The sequence below is a fragment of the Haematobia irritans genome, chromosome 5 (genome assembly GCF_050003625.1).
Source record: "Haematobia irritans isolate KBUSLIRL chromosome 5, ASM5000362v1, whole genome shotgun sequence".
NCBI lineage: Eukaryota > Metazoa > Arthropoda > Insecta > Diptera > Muscidae > Haematobia > Haematobia irritans.
The window spans coordinates 81,090,334-81,116,717 of NC_134401.1; the positions used below are offsets into that span (position 1 = coordinate 81,090,334).

The 26,384-nt window shown below is 33.9% G+C and overlaps 1 protein-coding gene across 4 annotated transcripts; it reads left to right on the forward strand.

Annotated features, from left to right (window-relative positions):
• The first annotated feature begins 8,245 nt into the window (after positions 1-8,245).
• On the forward strand, positions 8,246-26,109 carry Tsp42Ei (Tetraspanin 42Ei). 4 transcript variants are annotated; one of them, XM_075312003.1, is made up of 6 exons: positions 8,246-8,302; positions 8,636-8,820; positions 24,909-25,118; positions 25,190-25,354; positions 25,673-25,870; positions 25,934-26,109. In XM_075312003.1, the coding sequence occupies exons 2-6, from the start codon at positions 8,761-8,763 to the stop codon at positions 26,012-26,014; spliced, it is 714 nt and encodes a 237-aa protein (XP_075168118.1). In that variant the 5' UTR covers positions 8,246-8,302; positions 8,636-8,760; the 3' UTR covers positions 26,015-26,109. The 4 variants fall into 4 exon arrangements, with proteins under 4 accessions (XP_075168118.1, XP_075168119.1, XP_075168117.1 ...); XM_075312004.1 differs by having other exon boundaries at positions 8,252-8,449; XM_075312002.1 differs by having other exon boundaries at positions 8,252-8,430.
• The last annotated feature ends 275 nt before the right edge of the window (positions 26,110-26,384 follow it).

Below are 26,384 nucleotides of genomic sequence, written 5' to 3' on the forward strand. Positions count from 1 at the left end.
CAAACAAAATATTGTTTGTATTATTCAAACATATTATGTTTCACCTTAGGGCATACACTGGTAGAAAAAAATTTTAATGACATTTTTTTGTGTGGATATATTTTTAAGTCGCATATTGGTTACTTCCATTATTTTACTTGCAGCATACTCTCTAGGCCTCTCGTTCTAAAAACACATATGTTTATAGGCTATTTCTAAATTAATATATGTTTGCATCTAAGCATATTATATTTTATGTCCCAAAAATAATATGTCCTAACATATTAACATATATGTCCCAAACATGCTATGCTAGTTTATGAACATTATAAGCTTGCTCTTAAAAATATTGTGTTAAAAAATTTTAGTTCCAAACATATCGTTTTTACACACAAGCTTATGAAAAACAGTCTTTTTCGTCCGTGTAGAAGACGCATTTCTCTGATATAAAGTTTTTTTTTTTTGTTCCAAAAGATCAACTTTTCAATAAATTAGTTTTGTCCTTATAATTAAGTGATTCAAATTAAAAATTGGTAACTTAAAATGAAAGATTTTTTTTTGTCTAAGGTCAACTTGTCTTTAGTAATTGTGAACTATTGCTTTTGTTGACTTTTTGCATTTTGGCCACAAAGCAAAAATTCGTTCGAAATTAGTACATGTTTTTCCAAACTTTATTTTAAAGAAGATGTTTACTTCAACAGTGCATAATTTTTACTTGAAGTCGAGTCTGAATTTGGAAATTGATGTTGTCGTTAACACGTTTTGAAAGGATTTTAGCAGCACATGAAGAAAAAAGCTGAAAAAATGAATAAATTAAAATTTGTTTTCTAGAATCAAGTACGCAAAACTCAAATTTAAAAGAGAATTGTGTCTTAAATGTATCCTTACTTCAATTCTCCGCTTCTTTTGCTCGAAGTTAATAAAAAATCATTAGTGCAAAGTCATTCGGGATCGATTTTTATAAATCCCGGGATTTCAAAATATAGAATCCCGGTATCCCGGAATTTTTTTCGGGATCCCGAAATTTTCGGGATTCTTTAAATACATCGCCAAAAAATTGTTCTACACTAAACCAATTTAGTAAATTAAATTTTTTAGCAAAAAAAAAAAAGAACATAAGAGTAAATTAAAAACAATTTCAAATTGCTATCATACTTAACGAAAACTTACTCCAACAAAACAATATGAAAAAAGAAAAACAAAAATTATAAAACAAAAAATAATTTAAAAAACAATTTCATATCGCTATCTTACTCAACAAATCATTTTAAGGATTTTGATTAGATTAGGTATATTTTCGTACACTTGTGTTAATCCTTTTGTACTTCATCGTTTTAAGTAACTTCTTAAAAATATCAAGGCATCCTAATTTTATCCGATAAACATATTGTCGACGGACCTTTAATCATTGCTTTTCATATTATAATGCTCGAATTCCATTTCACATGAACTCATTGTTCAAAGTAGGACCTTATCGTTTACTTCGGTATTTGATGAAATTCCGTTTTTTGTAGTAATGACTTGGCTAACTCAACTTGTCCAATTTATTAATAAACAATTATAAAAAGCCACAAATTGGAATTATTTTTCGGGATCCTGAAAAATCCCGGGACTCGAAATAAAAAATCCCGGGATTCGGGATTAATCCCATCCCGAAAATCTCGGGATTTCGGGACGAGATTTATCCCGGGTCACAGCCCTAGTACAAAGGCAAAATCTTTGGAACAGTGTATGCTTTTTCAGTGCAGTTAAATTAAAACTAAATTTAAATTATTTTTATTGCAAAAAAAAAATATATATATATATTTGCTAGTAGTTAAATATTATCACCGTTTTCGAAATTGTCCTTAGCTTATGAACTAAACGTGCACCATCAAGAAAAAAATCGCTTCTGTAACATATTCTCCCAAACACATTCTGCCTCAAGCATATATATTTTAAGGATTAGCCCAAACAATATATATTAACATATATGTCGCAAACATGTTATGCTAGTTTATGCTTACACTTAAAAATAATGTGCTAAATATTTGAGTTACAAACATATCATTTTTACACCCAAACATATGAAAAACAGTCTTTTTTGTACTGTATGGTTAAAATGGTCATGATTTGGCGCCAAAGATTTTCTTCTCTACTTTTAGTTCATTTTTTCTTTTAAGAGAGGATGTCATTTTGTGAACTGCAGTTAATTTTCCTGGTTTAACAACGCTTTGTAGAAAACTCAAAATGTGGAGTACAATTTAGTTCAATTTTCACGCGATGTAGTTCATTCTTCCTACAAAACAGTTTCCTTTTTTTCTGTGTATAGCGCATTTTTTGCAAGCAATCAAGCGAAACAACGTTATCCCCATTTTAGTTTCCCTCGAGAGAAAGTTTTCGTTCCTCCGAAAAGAAAACCCTTCTTTCAGTGAATGTAGGAATTATTATTGTTGTGACTCTTCGTAACGAAATCTGAAATTTAAATCCGGAAGAGATAAACTAATAATCCACCTTGAGCAGTGCATGTCAAATATTACAACTAACAACAATTAGAACGATAGATGATAACAGCTGATAGTTCTTATTATTAATTATGAAAGCGAACATATGCTCCCACGTAAGATAATAAACGACATAGTTATAGATATTTTAAGGATTATGGGATACACGATAGAGTTGTAATGGTGGAAAAATATATTTCACCGGATGTCTTGTTGACAAACAAAGTATTTGACCTATATCTTAGGACAAGATATTTGACCCATATTAAGGAAAGATATTTTTTGTGCTGCAAATGCACATACATTAAAGTTAGCTCATACGCAGAGAAAATTGTCACAATCATATTCGAAAATAATATGATAGGAGCTATTTGTGCGGCGACCAAGTAACATTTTCACCTACACCCATGTTGGCTCAGTGAACATGGTTCTAAGCAAAATAAAATTGTCCTCATCTAAAATGTTATAATATTGATAAAAAAAGTATTTTGTTGGAATCAAAAGACAATGGTCCCGATCTAAAAAGTTATGGTATGTCAAAAATGTTTTTCTTCCGGTTAAAAGAACATGGTCATAACCTAAAATGTTTTGATCTTTATAAAAAAAACTTTTTTCGTCGACAAAAAAAGGACGCCACTTGAGAAAAGAAAACACAAAACTAACTTTATTTATTTATTTATTTATTTATAAACTAATTCATTGTTTATTTGTATTTATAATGTTGTGCAAGCTAACATCACATTTTTTACATACTTTATTTTGGTTCAATTTCAACAATAAATAATCATTCCATATTTACTTCGTGTCCATCAAATGTACAAACGCTGACATCATGTAACTTCAAATAAAAATAAATGATACTATATAGCAAACTGCAGAACAAAAAACATTTTTTCAATTAAACATCCCTTTTTTGTGTTCACATAACACCACGTGCCACTTCTGAATAAATAAATTAACACAAAACAAGTAATTCCGTATTCTCCGTCCATTCCAAGCAACAATCAAAACACGACTGACGCGAAAAATGAAAATCGTGTGTACCTGGTCAATATTTTTATAAAATTCTTTTCGCTGCAAAAAAGTTGAAAAATTAAATGGTCACGAAAAAAATGTACATGGTTATTATGACCATGTAATGGTTCTAGACATATCTATACCTAAACCGGTTTCCCTGTAAAAAAGTAAAAAAAATGAATGGTCAGGTACATGATTTTCACGACCATGTAATGGTCTCAAATTCTATCATTTAAATCATAGAACGTGTTTGCGGCATTTGAGAACCATTTAAATGCTTATTGCCAGCATACATTTTTCTCGGCTAGAAAATTATTTTCACACAAAATACATGGTTTTCGCGACAATTACTTGCTCCATATAAACATTAAATGGATGATCAAACTGAGTTAACTATAACCACCCAGCAACAAAAATTGAAAGAAACACTTCTAAAAATTTCCTCCCAAAAAAGTCCTGTGTAGTTGACACAGGAAGTTATTTTAGTTCAATTTTTTTATAACTTAACGACTTTTTCATATTTTTAATTGATAATTAAATTTTAATGTTTCAAATAGGTTAACAGAGTAAGAATTAATAAAACGGTAGAAATTATTTAAATTTTGTCAAAATAATGCTAAATCCATTCTAGAAAAATTGCGAATTATTTTAAATAATTGAGTCAAAATTCCATTTAAAAAATCCATAAAATTAATTAAAACTCACAAAAAATTATAAAAATTATTTATTTGGCAAAATATCAAAAAAAAAAAAAAATTAATTCACATCCTAAACACTGAATTCGGATCACACCTAACGAAGTGATGCAAATTCTGTGCAACGGCTGTTGAAACAGTGGACATCCGTCCTATGACAAGCCCGTGTTAAATTAATCGATTCTGCGCCAATTTCGACCCACTTCCAAAAAAACCTTTTTGGCGACTTTTTTCCTGGGTAGTCAGTAAATAGGTCTTTTTTTATATTAGAGTGATTTTATTTTTAATAATTGTTAACAAAAATAAAAGAAATGAGGCTTGTATATTAAGCAAATTAAATTTAGTTTATGTTTTTTTGTTGTTTTGACCCAGTAGATATAAGCTTTGAGTTTTCGAGTTTTTTCTTGATCACGCAATGGAAATATTTACCACACCGACTTTTTCTAGGTATATGAAAAAACCGTTATTGTGATACTTTTTATAAACTTAAGTGAAAACGAAATTGACATGTACCGTAGAGGATGTTTCATTTTATGGTATATGTTCGGAAAAGGCCTGTTCCCTGTATCCCAAAGATTAACAAATGTTTTTAAGCTCAATTGTTTAATAGCTTTTTTCGATTTATTGAGTGGGAAACATACATTCTTTGTATGCTGTTGAAATGTAATGCTTAATTTTCTGATTTTTATACCCTCCACCATAGGATGAGGGGTATATTAACTTTGTCATTCCGTTTGTAACACATCGAAATATTGCTCCAAGACCCCATAAAGTTTTTTATTCTGGGTCGTGGTGAAATTCTGAGTCGATGTGAGCATGTCCGTCCGTACGCCCGTCTGTTGAAATCACGCTAACTTCCGAACGAAACAAGCTATCGACTTGAAACTTTGCACAGGTAGTTGTTATTGATGTAGGTCGGATGGTATTGCAAATGGGCCATATCGGTCCACTTTTACGTATAGCCCCCATATAAACGGAACCCCAAATTTGGCTTGCGAATCCTCTAAGAGAAGCAAATTTCATCCGATCCGGCTGAAATTTGGTACATGGTGTAAGCATATGGTCTCTAACAACCATGCAAAAATTGGTCCACATCGGTCCATAATTATACATAGCCCCCATATAAACCGATCCCCCGATTTGGCTTGCGGAGCCTCTAAGAGAAGCAAATTTCATCAGATCCGGCTGAAATTTAGTACATGGTGTTAATATATGGTGTCTAATGACCATGCAAAAATTGGTCCACATCGGTCCATAATTATATATAGCCCCCATATAAACCGATCACCAGATTTGACCTCCGGAGCCTCTTGGAAGACCAAAATTCATCTGATTCAGTTGAAATTCGGAATGTGGTGTTAATATATGGCCTCAAACACCCATGCAAAAATTTGTCGAAATCGGTCCATAATTATATATAGCCCCCATATAAACCGATCCCAATATTTGGTTTTGGAGCGTCTTGGAGGAGCAAATTTCATCCGAGTCAGTTGAAATTTGGTACATTGTGCTAGTATATGGCCGTTAACAACCATGCCTAACTAGGTCCATATCGGTCTATAGTTATATATAGCCATCAGAAAACTCGATCCCCAATCACACAAAAATTGGTCCATATCAAGTTCATAATTGTATATAGCCCCCATATAAGTATTGTCTAATACATACCACGTGTGGAGTAACTCACAATGTAGAAAACGATGCTAAGAAGTTTTAAGATACCACAACCCAAGTAATTCGATTGTGGATGACAGTCTTTCGTAGAAGTTTCTACGCAATCCATGGTGGAGGGTACATAAGATTCGGCCTGGCCGGACTTACGGCCGTATATATTTGTTCTACTTCAGTTTAAGGAGCCACCGTGGTGCAATGGTTAGCATGCCCGCTTTGCATACACAAGGTCGTGGGTTCGATTCCTGATTCGACCGAACACCAGAAAGTTTTTCAGCTGTGGATTATCCCACATCAGTAATGCTGGTGACATTTCTGAGGGTTTCAAAGCTTCTCTAAGTGGTTTCACTGCAATGTGGAACGCCGTTCGGACTCGGCGATAAAAAGGAGGTCCCTTGTCATTGAGCTAACATAGAATCGGGCAGCACTCAGTAATAAGAGAGAAGTTCACCAATGTGGTATAGTCTAAGTGAGCCTGATAAATCGGGCTGCCCCCTAACCTAACCTACTTCAGGTTTTATGCCTTCCTCTGACACTATTCTTTAAGAGAGTTCAAATTCTTTTGCCTTGTTTCAAGAGGCTTATCTTAATGTTCCTTACAAATATGGTTTGGAATACAGAGTGAAACGGTCCGGTTTTAGCTAGTACTTTATACGAAAGGAGAGTTTATCTAAAGTTTTGTTCCTAAGGAACGTATTTTTTCTATGGGCGTATAAAAAATACAATAATTCCCTCCATATATCGTAAGAAATCGTCCATCTTTACTAAAAAAAGTTTACTTGCATCCAAAGATTTCGACCTTCCCCTTAAGGATTGTGTATTGATTAAGAGCCAAATATATGGGATATTTAAAAGACATTTTTTAGGGATATATGTGGCTTTGAATCTTTGATCAATACAATTAAAATTAGGATAATGATCTCATTTATAGAATTTTCATTCTCTTTTTGCTACATAATAAAGCTATTCACGTACAAACAAATACGAGCTAAAATCCAAATTATAATCGAAACTTCAAATTAAAAAATGTTTTCTAAATTCTACAGAAAAATAAGTCTTAACCTATATTTGAAGCGTTTTTATCATTGATCTAAAGATTCCATATTTCAGTTAATTTAAGGATGTTTTCTTTAAATCAAGAATATATTTGTTTACTTTAATGAAAATTTGACTTATTTCAAAGACATACGCAGAGACGAACATTTTCAAAATTTGTGTCCTAAATTTAATAAAAAACAAGTAAGGAAAGCGTAAAGTCGGGCGGGGCCGACTATATTATACCCTGCACCACTTTGTAGATCTAAATTTTCGATACCATATCACATCCGTCAAATGTGTTGGGTGCTATATATAAAGGTTTGTCCCAAATACATACATTTAAATATCACTCGATTTGGACAGAATTTGATAGACTTTTACAAAATCTATAGACCCAAAATTTAAGTTGGCTAATGCACTAGGGTGGAACACAATTTTAGTAAAAATTAATATGGGAAACATTTAAATCTGAAGCAATTTTAAGGAAACTTCGCAAAAGTTTATTTATGATTTATCGCTCGATATATATGTATTAGAGGTTTAGGAAAATTAGAGTCATTTTTACAACTTTTCGACTAAGCAGCGGCGATTTTACAATGAAAATGTTGGTATTTTGACCATTTTTTGTCGAAATCAGAAAAACATATATATGGGAGCTATATCTAAATCTGAACCGATTTCTTCCAAAATCAATAGGGTTCTATTCTGAGCAAAATTAGGAACATGTGCCAAATTTGAAGGCGATTGGACTTAAATTGCGACCTAGACTTTGATCACAAAAATGTGTTCACAGACAGACGGACGGACAGACGGACAGGGTTATATCGACTCAGGGATCCACCCTGAGATTTATTGCCAAAGACGCCATGTGTCTATCTCGTCTCCTTCTGGGTGTTACAAACATATGCACTAACTTATAATACCCTGTTCCACAGTTTGGCGCAGAGTATAAATACATTTGTTTACTTTAATGAAAATTTGACTTATTTCAAAGACATACGCAGAGACGAACATTTTCAAAATTTGTGTCCTAAATTTAATAAAAAAAAGTTTTTTGAAGCAAAGATTATTAACTTTCTTTTAATTAAAATCCCATTACTTTACAGAAATTTGTCTTTAATATTGTGTAAATATAGATTGCGTAATCTTTAATACCACGCAAATATTATTTTCAGTGTGAGCGATTCTGAACCGATCTGTTTGCATAATATCGGCTGTATGATCAATAACCTGGCCACGCATAAAACTTGTCTGTTTCATACCAGTCTGTCAATCATAAGTAATCAAACACATCATCTAGAACAGAGTAGGGTACAATGTCAGACACTAGAGTCTATGAAATCTTCATATCTCAGTTGAATTTTGTTTGCGAAACGAAACAGTTTAATTTTATTTTTGATTTACATTTCTCTTGTTCCGGTAATGATCTGATAAACAAATCCAAGAATATTCCAGTGTAGTTCTGAGAGTTTTCCTTACTAAAAACGCCAATAGAGAATCACATAGGCAAACACGAGTGGACGGAATAATTCGGTGCTTTGTATGATGTAAAGTTTTGAATTTATGGCATGTGAATACAAAAAAAAAAAAAACACCTGATTACTAACGGCTACCATATTTAAAGTGCATTTTGAAAATAGAAATACTCGCTTTGAAATTAAATTCTGAAATTACGTCACTTTCTTTTTTAAACTTTGTATGTATTTTGTTTAATTTTGTTTTTTGCATCCATTTCAATTTATTGCTCATCAGGCTGTGATTGGTAATTAGTGAGTGGCCATTCAGTATTATGCACATTTCTTATTTCAAAATATAACCAAAAACAACGAAAGCGGTGGAAAAATCAAAGACAAAATAAATAAAAAATTGTCATCATTATGGGATTTGGAACAGCAACGCTAAAGAACATCTTGCTGCTACTGAATTTTATTTTTGCCGTAAGTTCAATGAAATTTCGAAATGCATCATCCATTTCATTTACCTCTCTGCTCAATTCATCAAATACGGTAAAACAGTTAGAATTTGCATTTATTTCGATATTCCAGATACATAAATATTTCCAGAATAGTTCATGATTTTGCTAAACATGTAGTACACGCCAAAAAATACTTTGTTTCCTCGATCGTTATAAAAAGTTTACAATTAAGGGTCAGTTGTGCAAATATATTTCCTTTATTTGTAAGTCAGTTTTTCGTGCCATTTGACTTTTATTCTTACATACTCGTATTTTCATTTGTAATACAAAAGAAATAGTTGCCCCTAGTAACTACTAGAAGTGTGCACGTGACACACGAAAATTTTCATGGCAACGGCGTGAGTGTGCGTCAGCGTGATTAAAAAAACAAAATGTCGTGCGTGAGTAACGAAAATATTATTTTCGTGAGTGTGCGTGAGTAAAGATTTACGCTCACGAAAATAAACCCGCTCACCAACATAAAAAGCTTAAAAGCTGGTATGTTAAGAGTGTAATAACGCTCTCGATTTTAATAATGCTCATGTTTTCAGACACGTCGCTAAAGTAAATTACTCAAAAAATTGTTCGTGAGTCACGACATTTTTCGTGCGTGACTACAAATTTTCTTTTCGTGAGTGTGCGTGAGCGTGAGTCCTACCAAACAATATCGTGCGTGAGTGTGCGAGAGTAAGATTTTTTCGTCGTGAGTGTGCGTGAGCGTGAGTAAAATATTACTCACGTGCACACCTCTAGTAACTACCCAGCAAAAAAAGCGTCGCCAAAAAAGTACTGATGCGCATGTTCCCAAATCCACTTCCAGGTGAATGTGAATCAATTCCACGATTTTCGTGTCCTACAATCCACTTTCACCGGAATTTTCGTGAAATCAATTCACATGCAAAAGTCTTGGTGAAAGTTGAATTATGTCCAAGATGGGTGTATTTCCGGTTAAAAAAAGTACTCGCGTAAAAAATTTGAAATGTTTTATATTTAATACATGAGTTTTATTAAAACTGCGTAATTTTTAATTAAAAAAATAATAAATTATAATAAGTCTATTGATTCCACTTATTTTGATTTCCGCCTTAGTAAATTTTTGGGTGATTTGTGCAACCCAGGTGGTTACAGAAAAGTTCAAAAAAGAACGTGGAATTAAGAACACCAAATGTTCACGTTCGTGGATTTGACGTGAATAGTGGAAGTGTCCACCATTTCATTAGCCGTTGCACTGAATTTGCATCACTTCTTAATGTGTGATGCGAATTCAGTTTTTTGGATGTGAATTAGACCCGATATTTCAGGCTCACTTAGACTATTCAGTCCATTGTGATGTGAATTAAGAAAATATGTGATATTTTGACAAAAAAAAATTTTTTTAAAATTCTATGATTTTTAATGCATTCTTACACACAAAAAATTTTTTTTTCTGATTCAATCACGAAATTAATTGATCCAATTAATTTTTTAATTGAAATGTCTTCAATCACAGACATGATAGTATCAATTAAAAAATTAATTGAAGGTCAATTAAAAATTAATTGATCCAATTAAAAAATTAATTGATACTATAAATTTTTGTGATTGATTTTTGTTTCAATTAAAAAATTTGTTGATTCAATTAAATTTTTAATTGAATATTTTTTTAAACTCAATTAAAATTTTAATTGGAAAATTTTTTCGTGAAATTTTTTTCTGTGTACGCTTATCTAGAACGTTTGACATCAAATATTTTCAAAAACTCGTAAGTTTTCTAGAATGGATTTATAATTTTTTTCGCCAAAATTTATATAATTTGTATCATTTTATTAGTTCTTAATCTGTTTTTAACCTATTTGAAACAAAAAACTTTTAAAGTTGTGCCTTTAGAAGAACTTCCATTTTTTTTTTGCTGGCTAAGAGTCTCTCTTATGAAAAGATTTTAACGAAAAAATACTTTCCTCCAGAACGAAATTTTAGACAAAAGGAAGTTTTCGTTCATGCAAAACATTTACTTGAAGAGCAAAATGTACTCGAATTTACAACAAGCGTTGCATTAATTATCCCTTAGCTTTTTATTGGTTTTTAAGAAAAAATTGTTAACCTCGAAAGAAAACATAGGATAGTTAGGTTATAGGATGATGAAATCAGACCGTGGCAAAGGCAACTGGTTTCCACTTAAACCATGTTGATACATTGTTTTTCCTCAATGGATCGAATTCGAGTTTCCACACTGAAAAAACAGTGAACCCACCAAGAAAAAAAATGTTGGCGAATTTTAGAACATTTAGATTATTTTTAGAAATTTTTAACTCAGCAGTATTACAAACACTGACATCACACCGATATCGTAAAAATAAGTAAATATTTTTCGACAAATTCAAAAAAATTTATTAGACATAATTAATTTTTATACCCTTCACCACTACTGTGGTACAGGGTATAATAAGTTTGTGCATTTGTTTATACCCTTCACCACTACTGTGGTACAGGGTATAATAAGTTTGTGCATTTGTATGTAACGCCAAGAAGGAAAAGCCTGAGACCCATTGTTTAGTATACCGATCGTCTTAGAATTAAATTCTGAGTCGATTTAGCGATGTCCGTCTGTCTGTCTGTCTGGCTGTCTGTCTGTCCGTCCGTCTGTCTGTCTGTCTGTTCATGTATTTTTGTGCGCAATGTACAGGTCGCAGTTTAAGTCCGATCGTCCTCCTTTGGCATAGGGTCATTTTTTGAGACAAAGACAATCGCTATTGATTTTGGAAAAAATCGGTTCAAATTTAGATATAGCTGCCATATATATTTATCCCCGATCTGGTCATAATTGGCGTGTTTATCAACCGATGTTCAAATTCCGTACATCCGAATATTTTATGAGTCTCGAAAAACTTGCAAAATATCAGCTAAATCGGTTCAGATTTAGATATAGCTCCCATATATATCTTTCGTCCGATTTAGACTCATATGACCACAGAGGCCAAAGTTTACACCGATTTACGTGAAATTTTGCATAAAGAGAAGAATTGACATTCTACCAATGTTTGGTAAATTTGATTGAAATCGGTTCAAATTTAGATTTGAACTTATATGGTCTCAAAAGCCAGAGTTTTGCCGCGATTTGGTTCAAATTTTGCACAAGGAGTACGTTTAACAGTATCGGTAAGTATGCCAAATTTGGTTGAAATCGGTTCAGATTTAGATATAGCTCCCATATATATCTTTCGCCCGATTTATACTCAAATGACCACGGGGCCCAAAGTTAAACTCCCATTTACGTGAAATTTTGCAGATATAACATAATTATTATTCTAACTATGCATGTCAAATTTAGTCGAAATCGGTTCAGATTATATATAGCTCCCGTTATATGTACACCAGAGTTGGGAAAATATGGTAGACTATTTCATATTTTAGACCCATTTTTAATGGGATATTCCTCCAATTGACTGCATAGTTTCCACGGAGAATATATTTAATATGATATTTAAGTGTGTCAAGTTTGATCTAATTTGGTTCAGAATTAGATAAATTAGATATTCGTTTTTCCGGTTTATACAAATATGGCCAAAATTCCCACACTTTACACAAAATTCTGTGATAATTTCCCCATATCTTACACAGAAAATAATATTATAATTTTTGACCTAACAATAAATTGTTGTTACAGAAAATTTTTAAGTTCAACAAAATTTTTCTTGATATAACAAAATGTTTGTTGATATAACAAAATTGGTTGCTAAAGTGACTAAAATGGTAATTGTATTTACAAATTACGTTGTTAGCTTAAATTTAAACATAATTTCAATTGTATTGACAATCAAATTAATTGATATTTTTTTGTGTGTAGTCATATCCTACACACTGTAATGCCAGACTTTCCACAGAACTATTGAGTTTTAAATAAGGCTCCAAGTCGCCCGACTTGACCAAATAATATATGACAACCCACACTTGACCACATATCTTGGAAAGATCTAATCAATATCCTTGTAAAATCGTCACTGTTGAGTAGCAAAAATTGTAAGTGTTACTCAAATTGTCCTATATCTCGAATACATAAGTATCGCCTGATAAATCGCAAATGCTCTTTTGTACAATTGCCTAAAAATTTCTCTCGCTTCATATTTCCCATTTTTATTAACATTGTGTTTCATTCCAGGGCGTTAGCCGATTTCAATTTTAATTCTAGAGATTTTGTAGAAGTACAAAAAATTGTCTCCATTATAAGTATTTATATCTGGAAATGCAAACCTTTATATAGCTCCCAGTAAATTTGAGGTAGTTGAGATGGTAACACAAATGTTGGTCTACATGGTGGTGAAGGGTATAATATAGTCGGCCCCGCCCGACTTAAGACTTTACTTACTTGTTTTAACCTGTTAAAGAAAATTTTGTAGTTTGAAGGAAAAATTTGGAGTTCAAAATTGCAAGAATGTCTTTTGTCTTTGCATTTGTAGAAAAATGTACAAATTTAAAGAAATAATGAACTTTTTTAAGAAGTACGAATTTAGTAAATCGTTATGCTTCATTTCTGTATAATTTTTTCCCCGTTTTTTAGTTATATTAACTAACGTACGCAAAATTTATTAGAGTGAAGGAATCCTTGTCCAAACCTAATTATTCCATGAACTAAAATAAAGTTAAATTGGCTTTAGTGAAATAGAGAGTTCACAATATTTTGCGGAAACAAATTAACTTTCAATTCGTATAATTTGGAAAAATTATAATTTTTCTAAATTATACAAAACAAGTACTTGTATATACGGCCATAAGTTCGGCCAGGCCGAATATTATGTACGCTCCATCATGGATTACGTAGTAACTTGTTCTAAATACAGTCATAACCAATCGAATTATTTGGGTTGTGGTAATACTTGCCGATGGCAAGGTATCTTAAAACTTCTTAACATCGTCTTCTAAATTGTAAGTTAGTCTATACGTGATATATATTGGACAAAAAATGTATATGTACACTTAAAAAAATGTGAACCCTATATTTCATTTCAGTAAAGCCGATTTAATTCTCATTTAGTTTATGGAATTATTACGTATTAAGAATGTTTCCATGACTTTAATATTTTCTTGTGCACATTAGTTAAATTAACACAGGGAAAAAAATTACACACAAATGAAGCATATGAAGATTAACTTAATTCGTGTCTCCCACAAAATAGTTCGGAATTTCTTAAAATTTGTAAATTTTACAAATAATGCGCCCATCTTGAACTTCGTATGGCACTACATATTTACTTATTTTTGTCACATCGGCGTGATGTCCGCGTTAGTAATACTGTTTAGTTAAAATTTTCTAAAAATATGCAAAATTTTCTAAAATTAATCAACATTTTTCTTTCTGGTGGGTTCACTGTTTTTTCAGTGTAGGGAAGTCTACAATCAGTCGCGGTAATCAGAAAGCCAGAATTGAAATATGGGGGTCGCTTTATATACAATTATGAACTGATATTAACCAATTTTTGTACGATTGGGGATCGGTTTATCTGAGGGGTATATATAACTATTGACCGATTTGGATAAATTTTTGCATGGTTGTTGAAACCCATATTGTTAGTTCGTTTAATTATTGTGTATCCGTTTGTTTAAGATTCTGTTACACATAAAGAAAATTTCATTAACATCAGCCACGAAAAATTTTCATTGATATAACGAAACATTTTCATTAATACAATGAAAATATTCGTTAATAGTACGAAACGTTACGTTGATTTGCAGAAAATTAGTTATATTAACGAAAAAAAATTCGTTGTATTAACGAACTTGTTTCATTGGCTGGCTTTTAACGACACATTTCGTTAATATAACGAAACTTTTTCTATTAGTGTAGTTACATGCAGAGAAGAAACATGATTGTCACAACCATACTCGAAGAGCAAAATAATATGATAGGAGCTATTTTTGCGGCAACCATGTAACATTTTCACCTGCAACCTTGTTGGCTCAGTGAACATGGTTCTAAGAAAAATATAATTGTCCTCATCTAAAATGTTACTACACACAGAGAAAATTTCATTAAAATTGAGCCAACGAAAATTTTTCATTGATACAACGAAATATTTTCATTAAGACAATAAAAATGTTCGTTAATAGTACGAAACGTTTCGTTGACTAACAGAAAATTCGTTATAATAACGAAAATTTTCGTTATATCAATGAATTTGTTTCATTGGCTCAATTTTAATGACATATTTCATTAATATAACGAAACTTTTTCTACCAGTGTATATTGATAAAAAGAATTTTGTTTCATTCAAACACTGGTCACGATTTAAAATGTTATGGTATTCGTCAAAAATGTTTTTCTTCCAGTTAAAAGAACATGGTCACAACCTAAAATGTTTTGATCTTTATGAAAAACCTTTTTCGTTGTCGAAAAAAGGACGCCACTTGAGAAAAGAAAACACAAAATTAACTTTTTTATTTGTTTTTTTTTATTTTATTTATAAACTAATTCATTGTTTATTTGTATTTACTATGTCGCGCCAGCAAACATCACATATTTTTACACATTCTAGTTTATTTCAATTTCAACAATAAGTAATCATTCCAAATTTACTACGTGTCCATCAAATGTATCAATGCAGACATCATGTAACTGCAAATAAATCTAAATTATATCATATATCAATATGCAGAACAAAAAACAGGTACATTTTGTATACCCTCCAACATAGGATGGGGGGTATATTAACTTTGTCATTCCGTTTGTAACACATCGAAATATTACTCTAAGACCGCATAAAGTATATATATTCTGGGTCGTGGTGAAATTCTGAGTCGATCTAAGCATGTCCGTCCGTCCGTCTGTTGAAATCACGCTAACTTCCGAACGAAACAAGCTATCGACTTGAAACTTGGCACAAGTAGTTGTTATTGATGTAGGTCGGATGGTATTGCAAATGGGCCATATCGGTCCACTTTTACGTATAGCCTCCATATAAACGGACCCCCAAATTTGGCTTGCAGACCCTCTAAGAGAAGCATATTTCATCCGATCCGGCTGAAATTTGGTACATGGTGTTAGTATATGGTCTCTAATGACCATGCACAAATTGGTCCACATCGGTCCATAATTATATAGTGCCCCCATATAAACCGATCCCCCGATTTGGCTTGCGGAGCCTCTAAGAAAAGCAAATTTCATCCGATCCGGCTGAAATTTGGTATATGGTGTTAGTATATGGTCTCTAATGACCATGCAAAATGTGGTCCATATCAGTCCATAATCATATATAGCCCCCATATAAACCGATCCCGAGATTTGGTTTTGGAGCCTCTTGGAGGAGCAAATTTCATCCGAGTTGAAATTTGGTACATTGTGCTAGTATATGGCCGTTAACAACCATGCCTAACTAGGTCCATATCGGTCTATAGTTATATATAGCCCTCAGATAAATCGATCCCCAATCACACAAAAATTGGTCCATATCAAATTCATAATTGTATATAGCCCCCATATAAGGGACCCCCATATTTCAATTCTGGCTCTCTACCACGTATGGACTAACTCACAATTTAGAAAACGATGTTAAGAAGTTTTAAGATATCACAACCCAAGTAATTCGATTGTGGATGACAGTCTTTCGTAGAAGTTTCTACGCAATCCATGGTGGAGGGTACATAAGATTCGGCTGGCCGAACTTACGGCCGTATATACTTGTTTTTATACCCACCACCATAGAATGGTGACGGGGTATAATAAGTTTGTCATTCCGATTGTAACGCATCGAAATATCGATTTCCGACTATATAAAGTATATATATTCTTGATCAGGGAGAAATTCTAAGACGATATAAGCATGTCCGTCTGTCCGTCTGTCTGTCTGTATGTCTGTCTGTTGTAATCACGCTACAGCATTCAATAATGGAGCTATCGTCCTGAAATTTGGCACAGAATCGTCTTTTGTCTGCGCGCAGGTCAAGTTCGAAGATGGGCTATATCGGGCCATGTTTTGGTATAGCCCCCATATAAACCGGCCTCCCGATTTGGGGTCTTTCGCTTATAGAAACCGTAGTTTTCATCCAATTTGCGCGAAATTGAAAATCTAGAGATATTTTGGGACCTTGAAGAGGTGTGCCAAAAATGGTGAGTGTCGGTCCATGGTTTGGTATAGCCCCCATATAAACCGACCTCCCGATTTGGGGTCTTTCGCTTATAGAAACCGTAGTTTTCATCCAATTTGGGCGAAATTGAAAATCTAGAGATATTTTGGGACCTTGAAGAGGTGTGCCAAAAATGGTGAGTGTCGGTCCATGTTTTGGTATAGCCCCCATATAAACCGACCTCCCGATTTGGGGTCTTTCGCTTATAGAAACCGTAGTTTTCATCCAATTTGCGCGAAATTGAAAATCTAGAGGTATTTTGGAACCTTGAAGAGGTGTGCCAGAAATGGTGAGTGTCAGTGCATGTTTTGGTATAGCCCCCATATAGACCGATCTCCCGACTTTACTTCTTGGGCTTATAAAGGGTGATTCTTTTGAGGTTAGGTTTTTCATGCATTAGTATTTGAGAGATCACGTGGGATTTCAGACATGGTGTCAAAGAGAAAGATGCTCAGTATGCTTTGACATTTCATCATGAATAGACTTACTAACGAGCAACGCTTGCAAATCATTGAATTTTATTACCAAAATCAGTGTTCGGTTCGAAATGTGTTTCGCGCTTTACGTCCGATTTATGGTCTACATAATCGACTGGTTGAATGGCTACGTAAATAAGCAAAATTGCCGCATTTGGAGTGAAGAGCAACCAGAAGCCGTTCAAGAACGGCCCATGCATCCCGAAAAATGCACTGTTTGGTGTGGTTTGTACGCTGGTGGAATCATTGGACCGTATTTTTTCAAAGATGCTGTTGGACGCAACGTTACGGTGAATGGCGATCGCTATCGTTCGATGCTAACAAACTTTTTGTTGCCAAAAATGGAAGAACTGAACTTGGTTGACATGTGGTTTCAACAAGATGGCGCTACATGCCACACAGCTCGCGATTCTATGGCCATTTTGAGGGAAAACTTCGGAGAACAATTCATCTCAAGAAATGGACCGGTAAGTTGGCCACCAAGATCATGCGATTTGACGCCTTTAGACTATTTTTTGTGGGGCTACGTCAAGTCTAAAGTCTACAGAAATAAGCCAGCAACTATTCCAGCTTTGGAAGACAACATTTCCGAAGAAATTCGGGCTATTCCGGCCGAAATGCTCGAAAAAGTTGCCCAAAATTGGACTTTCCGAATGGACCACCTAAGACGCAGCCGCGGTCAACATTTAAATGAAATTATCTTCAAAAAGTAAATGTCATGGACCAATCTAACGTTTCAAATAAAGAACCGATGAGATTTTGCAAATTTTATGAGTTTTTTTTTTTTTTAAAGTTATCATGCTCTTAACAAATCACCCTTTAGAATCCGTAGTTTTTATCCAATTTGCCTCAATTTCAAATTCTAGAGGTATTTTAGAACCATAAAGAGGTGTGCCAAAAATGGTGAGTAGCGGTCCATGTTTTGGTATAGTCCCCATATAAACCGATCTCCCGATTTTTCTTTTTGGGCTTATAGAATTCGTAGTTTTTATCCAATTTGCCTGAAACTGGAAATCTTTAGGTATTTTAGAACTGTGAAGAGGTGTGCCAAAAATGGTGAGTATCGGTCCATGTTTTGGTATAGCCCCCATATAGACCAAGCTCCGGATTTTACTTCTTGGGCTTCTAGAATCCGAAGTTTTTATCCTATTTGCCTGAAATTGGAAATCTAGAGGTATTTTCGGGTCATAAAGAGGTGTGCCTAAAACGGTGAGTATCGGTCCATACTTTAGTATAGCCCCCATAAGAACGATCTCCCGATTTAACTCCTTGGGTTTCTAGAAACCGTAGGTTTTATCTGATTTGCCTGAAATTGTAAATATTCTGGTATTTTAGGCTCACAAAAACGTGTATAGGATTAAGTTTTTATCGGTCCATTTGGTAATGCCACCATATAGACCGACTTCACTTCTTGAGGGTATAGAAGGCGCACTGATCATGAAAATTGCTTGAAACTCAATGTAAAATTTCCAGATTTTACTTCTACAGATTTAAGATTTCAAATCAAGACGTTATTTTATAATTTTCTTGCACACTTACAAGAAATGTTAATGATTCCTCTAAAACCTAAACAAAAATGGTTCTTATGAATCCAGAATTTGATATAGTCTTCATGGGTGAAATCTTTAAATTTACCTTCGGGAAGTGTCCTCAAGTCCTCAAGCCCTCCTGAAATTTCAAAGGAAACCTTAATATTTGTTTCATGGTGGTGGGTATTTAAGATTCGGCCCGGCCGAACTTAGTGCTGTATATACTTGTTCAATTACACTTTCCTTTTTGTGTTCACATAAAACCACGTGGCACTTCTGAGTAAATAAATTATCACAAAACACAGTAATTCCGTATTCTTCGTCCATTCCCAGAAACTATCAAAACACGACTGACGCGCAAATTGAAAATCGTGTGTACCTGCTCAATGTTTTTATAGAATTCTTTTCGCTGCAAAAAATTAAAAAAGTAAATGGTCACGAAAACAATGTACATGGTCTTTAGGGCCATGTAAAGGTTCTGGACATGTCTATACGTAAACTATAAAAATACTTTTTTCTCTACAAAAAAGTAAAAAAAAAAAATTGAATGGTCAGGTACATGATTTTCCCAACCATGTAATGGTTTCAAATTCTATCATTTAAATACTAGAACATGTTTGCGGCATTTGAGAACCATTTAAATGCTTATTGCCAACATATATTTTTCTCCGCTCGAAAATTATTTTTACAAACACAAAATATATGGTTTTCGCGACAATTATATGCTCTATATAAGCATTAAATGGATGCGGCAATCCTGTCCAAACATGTTTTTTTCTGTGCGTGTAGTTATTAACTATTTATGTTAGTTAGATAATTTATTTTTAGGTATCCTTATTTCAATTTTTCGAATTTTTAGCTCGAAATTAATAACAAAATCATTATTGTAAATACAAAATCTGTGGTCCGGTTCCACAGATTTATTTTCAGTCTTATACGTACAAATGTCACTGGTATTGCCAGATCTTAGCTTACATAAAGTGACATTTTCATAAGTCGCTATAGCAGTTTATTGTGAATAACTTACACAATAAAATTAAAACAAAAGTAGTGAAGTAGTTAATATAACAGGTTGGCTGATAAGACCCCGGTCTGACACATAGATGGCGTCGCTAGTATTAAATGCATATTATTTTTATATAGTACCAACCTTCAAATGATTCGTGTCAAAATTTGAAGTCTGTAGGTCAATTAGTTTGTGAGATAGAGCGTCTTTTGTGAAGCAACTTTCGTTTTTGTGAAAAAATGGAATAAAAGGAATTTCGTGTTTTCATAAAATACTGTTTTCTGAAGGGGAAAAATACGGTGGAAACAAAAACTTGGCTTGATAATGAGTTTCCGGACTCTGCCCCAGGGAAATCAACAATAATTGATTGGTATGCAAAATTCAAGCGTGGGTGGAATGAGCACGGAGGACGGTGAACGCAGTGGACGCCCGAAAGAGGTGGTTACCGACGAAAACATCAAAAAAATCCACAAAATGATTTTGAATGACCGTAAGCTCTGTGCAAAATGGGTGCCGCGCGAGCCCACATTTGACCAAAAACAACAACGCAAAATGGGTGCCGCGCGAGCCCACATTTGACCAAAAACAACAACGTGTTGATGATTCTAAGCGGTGTTTGCAGCTGTTAACTGGTAATACATCCGAGTTTTCCCGTCGATATGTGACAATGGATGAAACATGGCTCCATCACTACACTCCTGAGTCCAATCGACAGTCGGCTGAGTGGACAGCGACCGTGAACCGTCTCCGAAGCGTGTTTGTGTTTTTCTTTGTTAGACCGGGGACTTATCAGCCAACCTGTTAGATGTTTGCAATAAAGAGGATAAACAACAAACAATATTTGATTCGTGCACAGTGTAGGCATATACCTCAAGATCAAAGATTTCACTTGCTAACTGTAATTTTATCTGAACTAGAGGTGAGCATGTGAGTAATATTTTACTCACGCTCACTAACACTCACGAAGGAAAAATCTTACTCACTCACTCGAAATTTTTGATGGGACGCACGCACAGCCCGGAAAAAAATCTGCACTTACGCACCAAAAAATTGTAAAAACTCACATTCCCAATGGGACTGTCGCACAGTATAGAAGGAGGCATCCTAGGAAAGTGAAACTTTGGAGGGCCTTGTTGATAGTGAAAATTGCGAATAATGCCAGGATTGGTTCCGATCGGACCATTCCTTCACGTACCCTCCTCCCGGAAAAAAGGGATCAAAAATTAAAAAAATCGCCTCTGTAACATATACTCCCAAACATATTCTGTTTCAAATATAGAATATGTACAAGAAAAAAATTGTTTGTACTGTACCAACATATTATGTTTTACCCTAAGCATACTCGTATCTTTGTTTAAGGCCCCAAATAGTTAATTACAGTTTCCAAATATTAGTTTGTTTGCAGTAAACTGTCTTAAATATAATAGTGTGGAATACAAATAAAAACATTTGTTTCTATTTTTTGTTTGTTTTCTGAATAATAAGCTCTAAACATTTATTTATATACCAAATAGTCGATTAGGAATCGTGAACGTGTACTCAGCAACTTACACTTTTATTTTTTGTAATTTAACATGTCTTTTAACATGTTTCGTTATCTATCTCTGTCATTTTATGTTTTCTTTTCTCTTCTCTTTCGCTCACTATCTCTCTCTGACGTTTCTAAACGTATATGTATGTTTATACGAAATTTGCAAATTAATATATGCTTGCATGCAGAGATATTCTCTTTAAGAAGATATAATGTCCCAAACAAAATATGTTCTAACATATTAGTTAACATGTATGTCCCAAACAAGTTATACTAGTTTATGAACATTATATGCTTGTACCTAAAAATAATGTGCTAAAAATTTGAGTTCCAAACGTATAATTTTTACATCGAAACATATAACAAACAGACTTTTTCGTCCGTGTAGAAGGAAGAAATAAAACAAATAGCAAAAATTCCGTCATTTGGGAATGGGTATAGACCTCTCTTTGAAAATCTGTGTGGTTAGAGCCGAAATATTGACCATGTGGTGAAGCAAATTTTGAGATCCCAAGTAGACCGGAACCCTATTAAAAGGCCTATAAAATTAGTCGCCTCGGCTATGGGAAAATTTTTTCAATATGTTTAGAATTTTGACTCGTTTTTATACCCACCACCATAGAATGGTGACGGGGGTAAAATAAGTATGTCATTCCGTTTGTAACACATCGAAATATCGATTTCCGACTATATAAAGTATATATATATTCTTGATCAGGGAGAAATTCTAAGACGATATAACGATGTCCGTCTGTCCGTCTGTCTGTTGTAATCACGCTACAGTCTTCAATAATGAAGCAATCGTGCTGAAATTTCAATTTTCACAAGCTCAAGATGGGCTATATCGGTCCAGGTTTTGATATAGTCCCCATATAAATCGACCTCCCGATTTGGGGTCTTGGGCTTATAGAAATCGTAGTTTTTATCCAATTTGCCTGAAATTTGAAATCTAGAGGTATTTTATGACCATAAAAAGGTGCGCCAAAGATGGTGAGTATCGGTCCATATTTTGGTATAGCCCCCATATAGACCGATCTCCCGATTTTATTTCTTGGGCTTATAGAAACCGCAGTTTTTATTCAATTTACCTGAAATTGGAAATCTAGAGGTATTGTAGGACCACAAATACGTGTGCCAAAAATTGTGAGTATCGGTCCATGTTTTGGTATGGTCCCCATATCAAACGACCTCCCGATTTGGGGTCTTGGGCTTATAGAAACCGTAGTTTTTATCCAATTTGTCTGAAATTGGAAATCTAGAGGTATTTTAGCACCATAAAGAGGTGTGCCGAAAATGGTGAGTATCGGTCCATATTTTGGTATAGCCCCCATATAGACCGATTTCAAGATTTTACTTCTTGGGCTTCTAGAATCCGAAGTTTTTATCCTATTTGCCTGAAATTGGAAATCTAGAGGTATTTTCGGGTCTTAAAGAGGTGTGCCGAAAACGGTGAGTATCGGTCCATATTTTAGTATAGCCCCCATAAGAACGATCTCCCGATTTAACTCCTTGGGTTTCTAGAAACCGTAGTTTTTATCTGATTTGCCTGAAATTGTAAATATTCTGATATTTTAGGCTCACAAAAACGTGTATCGGATTAAGTTTTTATCGGTCCATTTGGTAATGCCTCCATATAGACCGACTTCACTTCTTGAGGGTGTAGAAGGCGCACTGATCATGAAAATTGCTTGAAACTCAATGTAAAATTTCCAGATTTTACTTCTACAGATTTAAGATTTCAAATAAAGACGTTATTTTATAATTTTCTTGCACACTTACAAGAGATGTTAATGATTCCTCTTGAGGGTGTAGAAGGCGCACTGATCATGAAAATTGCTTGAAACTCAATGTAAAATTTCCAGATTTTACTTCTACAGATTTAAGATTTCAAATAAAGACGTTATTTTATAATTTTCTTGCACACTTACAAGAGATGTTAATGATTCCTCTAAAACTCAAACAAAAATGGTTCTTATAAATCCAGAATCTGATATAGTCCTCATAGGTGAAATCTTTAAATTTATCTTCGGGAAGTGTCCTCAAGTCCTCAAGCCCTCCTGAAATTTCAAAGGAAACCCTAATATTTGGTTCATGGTGGTGGGTATTTAAGATTCAGCCCGGCCGAACTTAGTGCTGTATACACTTGTTTTAAATAAATTAGATTGCTGACAAATTTTGAGTGTATATTATTGAATAAAAATATAAATAATTATCCTTTTTGGTTAGAAAAATCTCAAAACTTTAAAAAATTGGCAAAATTTTAATTTGATCAAATTTATTTGAAACACCAACACCAATGACTACGCAAAATATTTAACTTCATTAAAATCGGACCAGTCGTTATTTTACACCATCCACGTAATTTAACTCCATTTTCGACCAAAAAATCTCAAAATTCAAATATTATTTAAAAATAGTTCTAGTCAAATATAGCAGAATTTTATTTTTGTATTAAAAACAGAAACTAGATTAAAAATTGGAGCACATATTTTTTTGTCGTTTTCGAAGCACTCATGAGAAATCGCCTTATTCAAGAAAATTTTAGTGACTCACCATTCAGTCGTATAAACGTTTGAAAATAACTTTGGAGAGTGCGTAAGTACGAATGAGAGTTAAAGAACTTTCATCGACGAGAATAATGTTGTAGTCAATACATATGGGCAAGTGGGAGTAACTAGCCGAACCCTGCACGCTTCGCTGTGCCATCCAGATTTTTCAAAACTGAGACACTATTTGTTCAAATATATCACATTTAAGTACCCTATTTCAAATGCATAAAAACACTATAAACTGCCTGTCAAATAAATCAGAAAAGTTCTTAAAAATTGAACATAAACATAGTTTTTAAAATATCGGTCAGGGGGAAGATGCCAAAATAAATACTGGAAAACGAAGCACCGTCTCTGTTGCTTGTAAATTTTATGTAAATCTAAGTTTTTTACTTTAAAAAGTCTGACAAGAAGGAACTTCCTATCCCGTGCAAATGTCACAGACTTAAATACCTAGTTTCCATGTAGAGTACCCTACACCTTCCCTGTTTCGGAACACTTTCACTTTTATAAAAATCGGACAAGGCGGTAAAATAACCGTATATTAATTGCATAACCCCCCCCCCCCACGTCTTCTGTGCAGTTCACTTAAATCGGAGAAGTTTAGTTTTTTTCACTGCACTTTAGACAAATCTGGGTAAAGGGCAGGTCCCCATCCCCGACCATATATTGAAAAAAAGTAGCGAATCCTTGTCTAGATGCCACCCCCAACCTACCCTTAAAATTTGAAGCAAATCGGAGAACGTTGATCCAATTTGGATAAAGACGGACAAGATATCAAAAACTCGATATTCATAACTTCTTTATGGAATTAATTTCACTCCAAAAAATTTCCATCTATCTCCTTATATGTAAACATAAAAATTATTGTTGTCATTTATTTCAGGTTCTAGGTATCGTGCTCATAGGATTTGGAATATTCGTCTTATTAAATGCGCCGCAACATAAAACCGTGGTACATGGCGAAGAAACCACCGTTGATATTGGAGAAAATTTAGCAGGTGGCTTGATAATCGGTTTGGGTGTTGCCATACTTGTGATTTCGATATTTGGTTGCTTGGCAGCCATTCATGAGTCCAAACGAAGACTGTTAATAGTGAGTCCATTGTGCATTTACTCGGGCCATCATACATCTCAATATCTCTTTTGGTCATTTCATGAAAACAGTTTGTCGTAGTCTTGAGTGGATTGGTTTTAACCCAATTACTGATGTCTAGTATGGCCTCTCAGGGAACACGGGATGGTCTTGCGGGTAGTATAGAGAAAGGATTCAAGGACTTATGGGAGGAAGAGCTAAAGGAACCTGGAGCCTTGGCTTACTATGAGAAATGGGTAAGTGAAATAAATGAACGTTGAAAAAATCACAATGGACTGAATAGTCTAAGTGAGCCTGAAACTTAATCGGGCTGCCAATTTAACCTTTAACCTAAGGAATATGATCATTTCAAACCTATTTTACAAGGATAATGTTACTTTTAAAGCAGGGAACATGGACAAGTTTTTTGGGAACAAAATTTTCATACGCAAACATTAACATGCTTACCGAAATCAGATACATAAATTCATAGAAAATGACGACAAACATGTTACATGTTCCCCATTCAAAAGTAAGCGCGGGTGTGATAATATTTTTTCCACTTCTTTTGCCAGTTACATTGTTGTGGCGTCAATGGGACATCCGACTATGTTGCCATCAAACATGACATCCCCAAGACTTGCTGCGTCGAAGGCAACTGTTCCGTTGCTGAAAACCTATTCCAGGAGGGATGCGAAATGAAATTTAATGATTACCTCGCAAGTAAAATGTTAACATTCAATATTATCAATTCGTTGCTAATGATCGGAGAAGTACTATTGTTATATATTAAGAATATAAGCAGTGTTTTATTTTATTTGTGATTTCTTCCATAGATTGCTGCTGCTGTTTTTGGCTGGCTTCTTTTCAGTAACTTGAAAAATGAGAGCAGAAGATCTAATCTGACTTGGATTTAAGAGGATGTTCGCACTTTATGTACAAAGTTGAAGTTTGCATTGTTTTATTAATATTTGTTTACGAATAAATTAATTTTAAGTTGAATGTGTTTGAATTCAGAATTGTATAATTGCAGCGAAGCACATAAATAATCATACAAAAGTTGGCTTTGGTCAGAACATTATAAGCTCTCTAAATATATTTATGGATTTGGCTTCATAGTTTCACACCCAGCGAACAAAGCAATTCACATCTACTATTTTAATTTACACCCTCAAAAAAATCGCTTCTTTAACATATGTTCCAAACACATTTTGCAGGAAGCACATATATTATTGGATACTACCGAAACATTTATATGTTTGTTTTATGTGAACATATTATATGTTT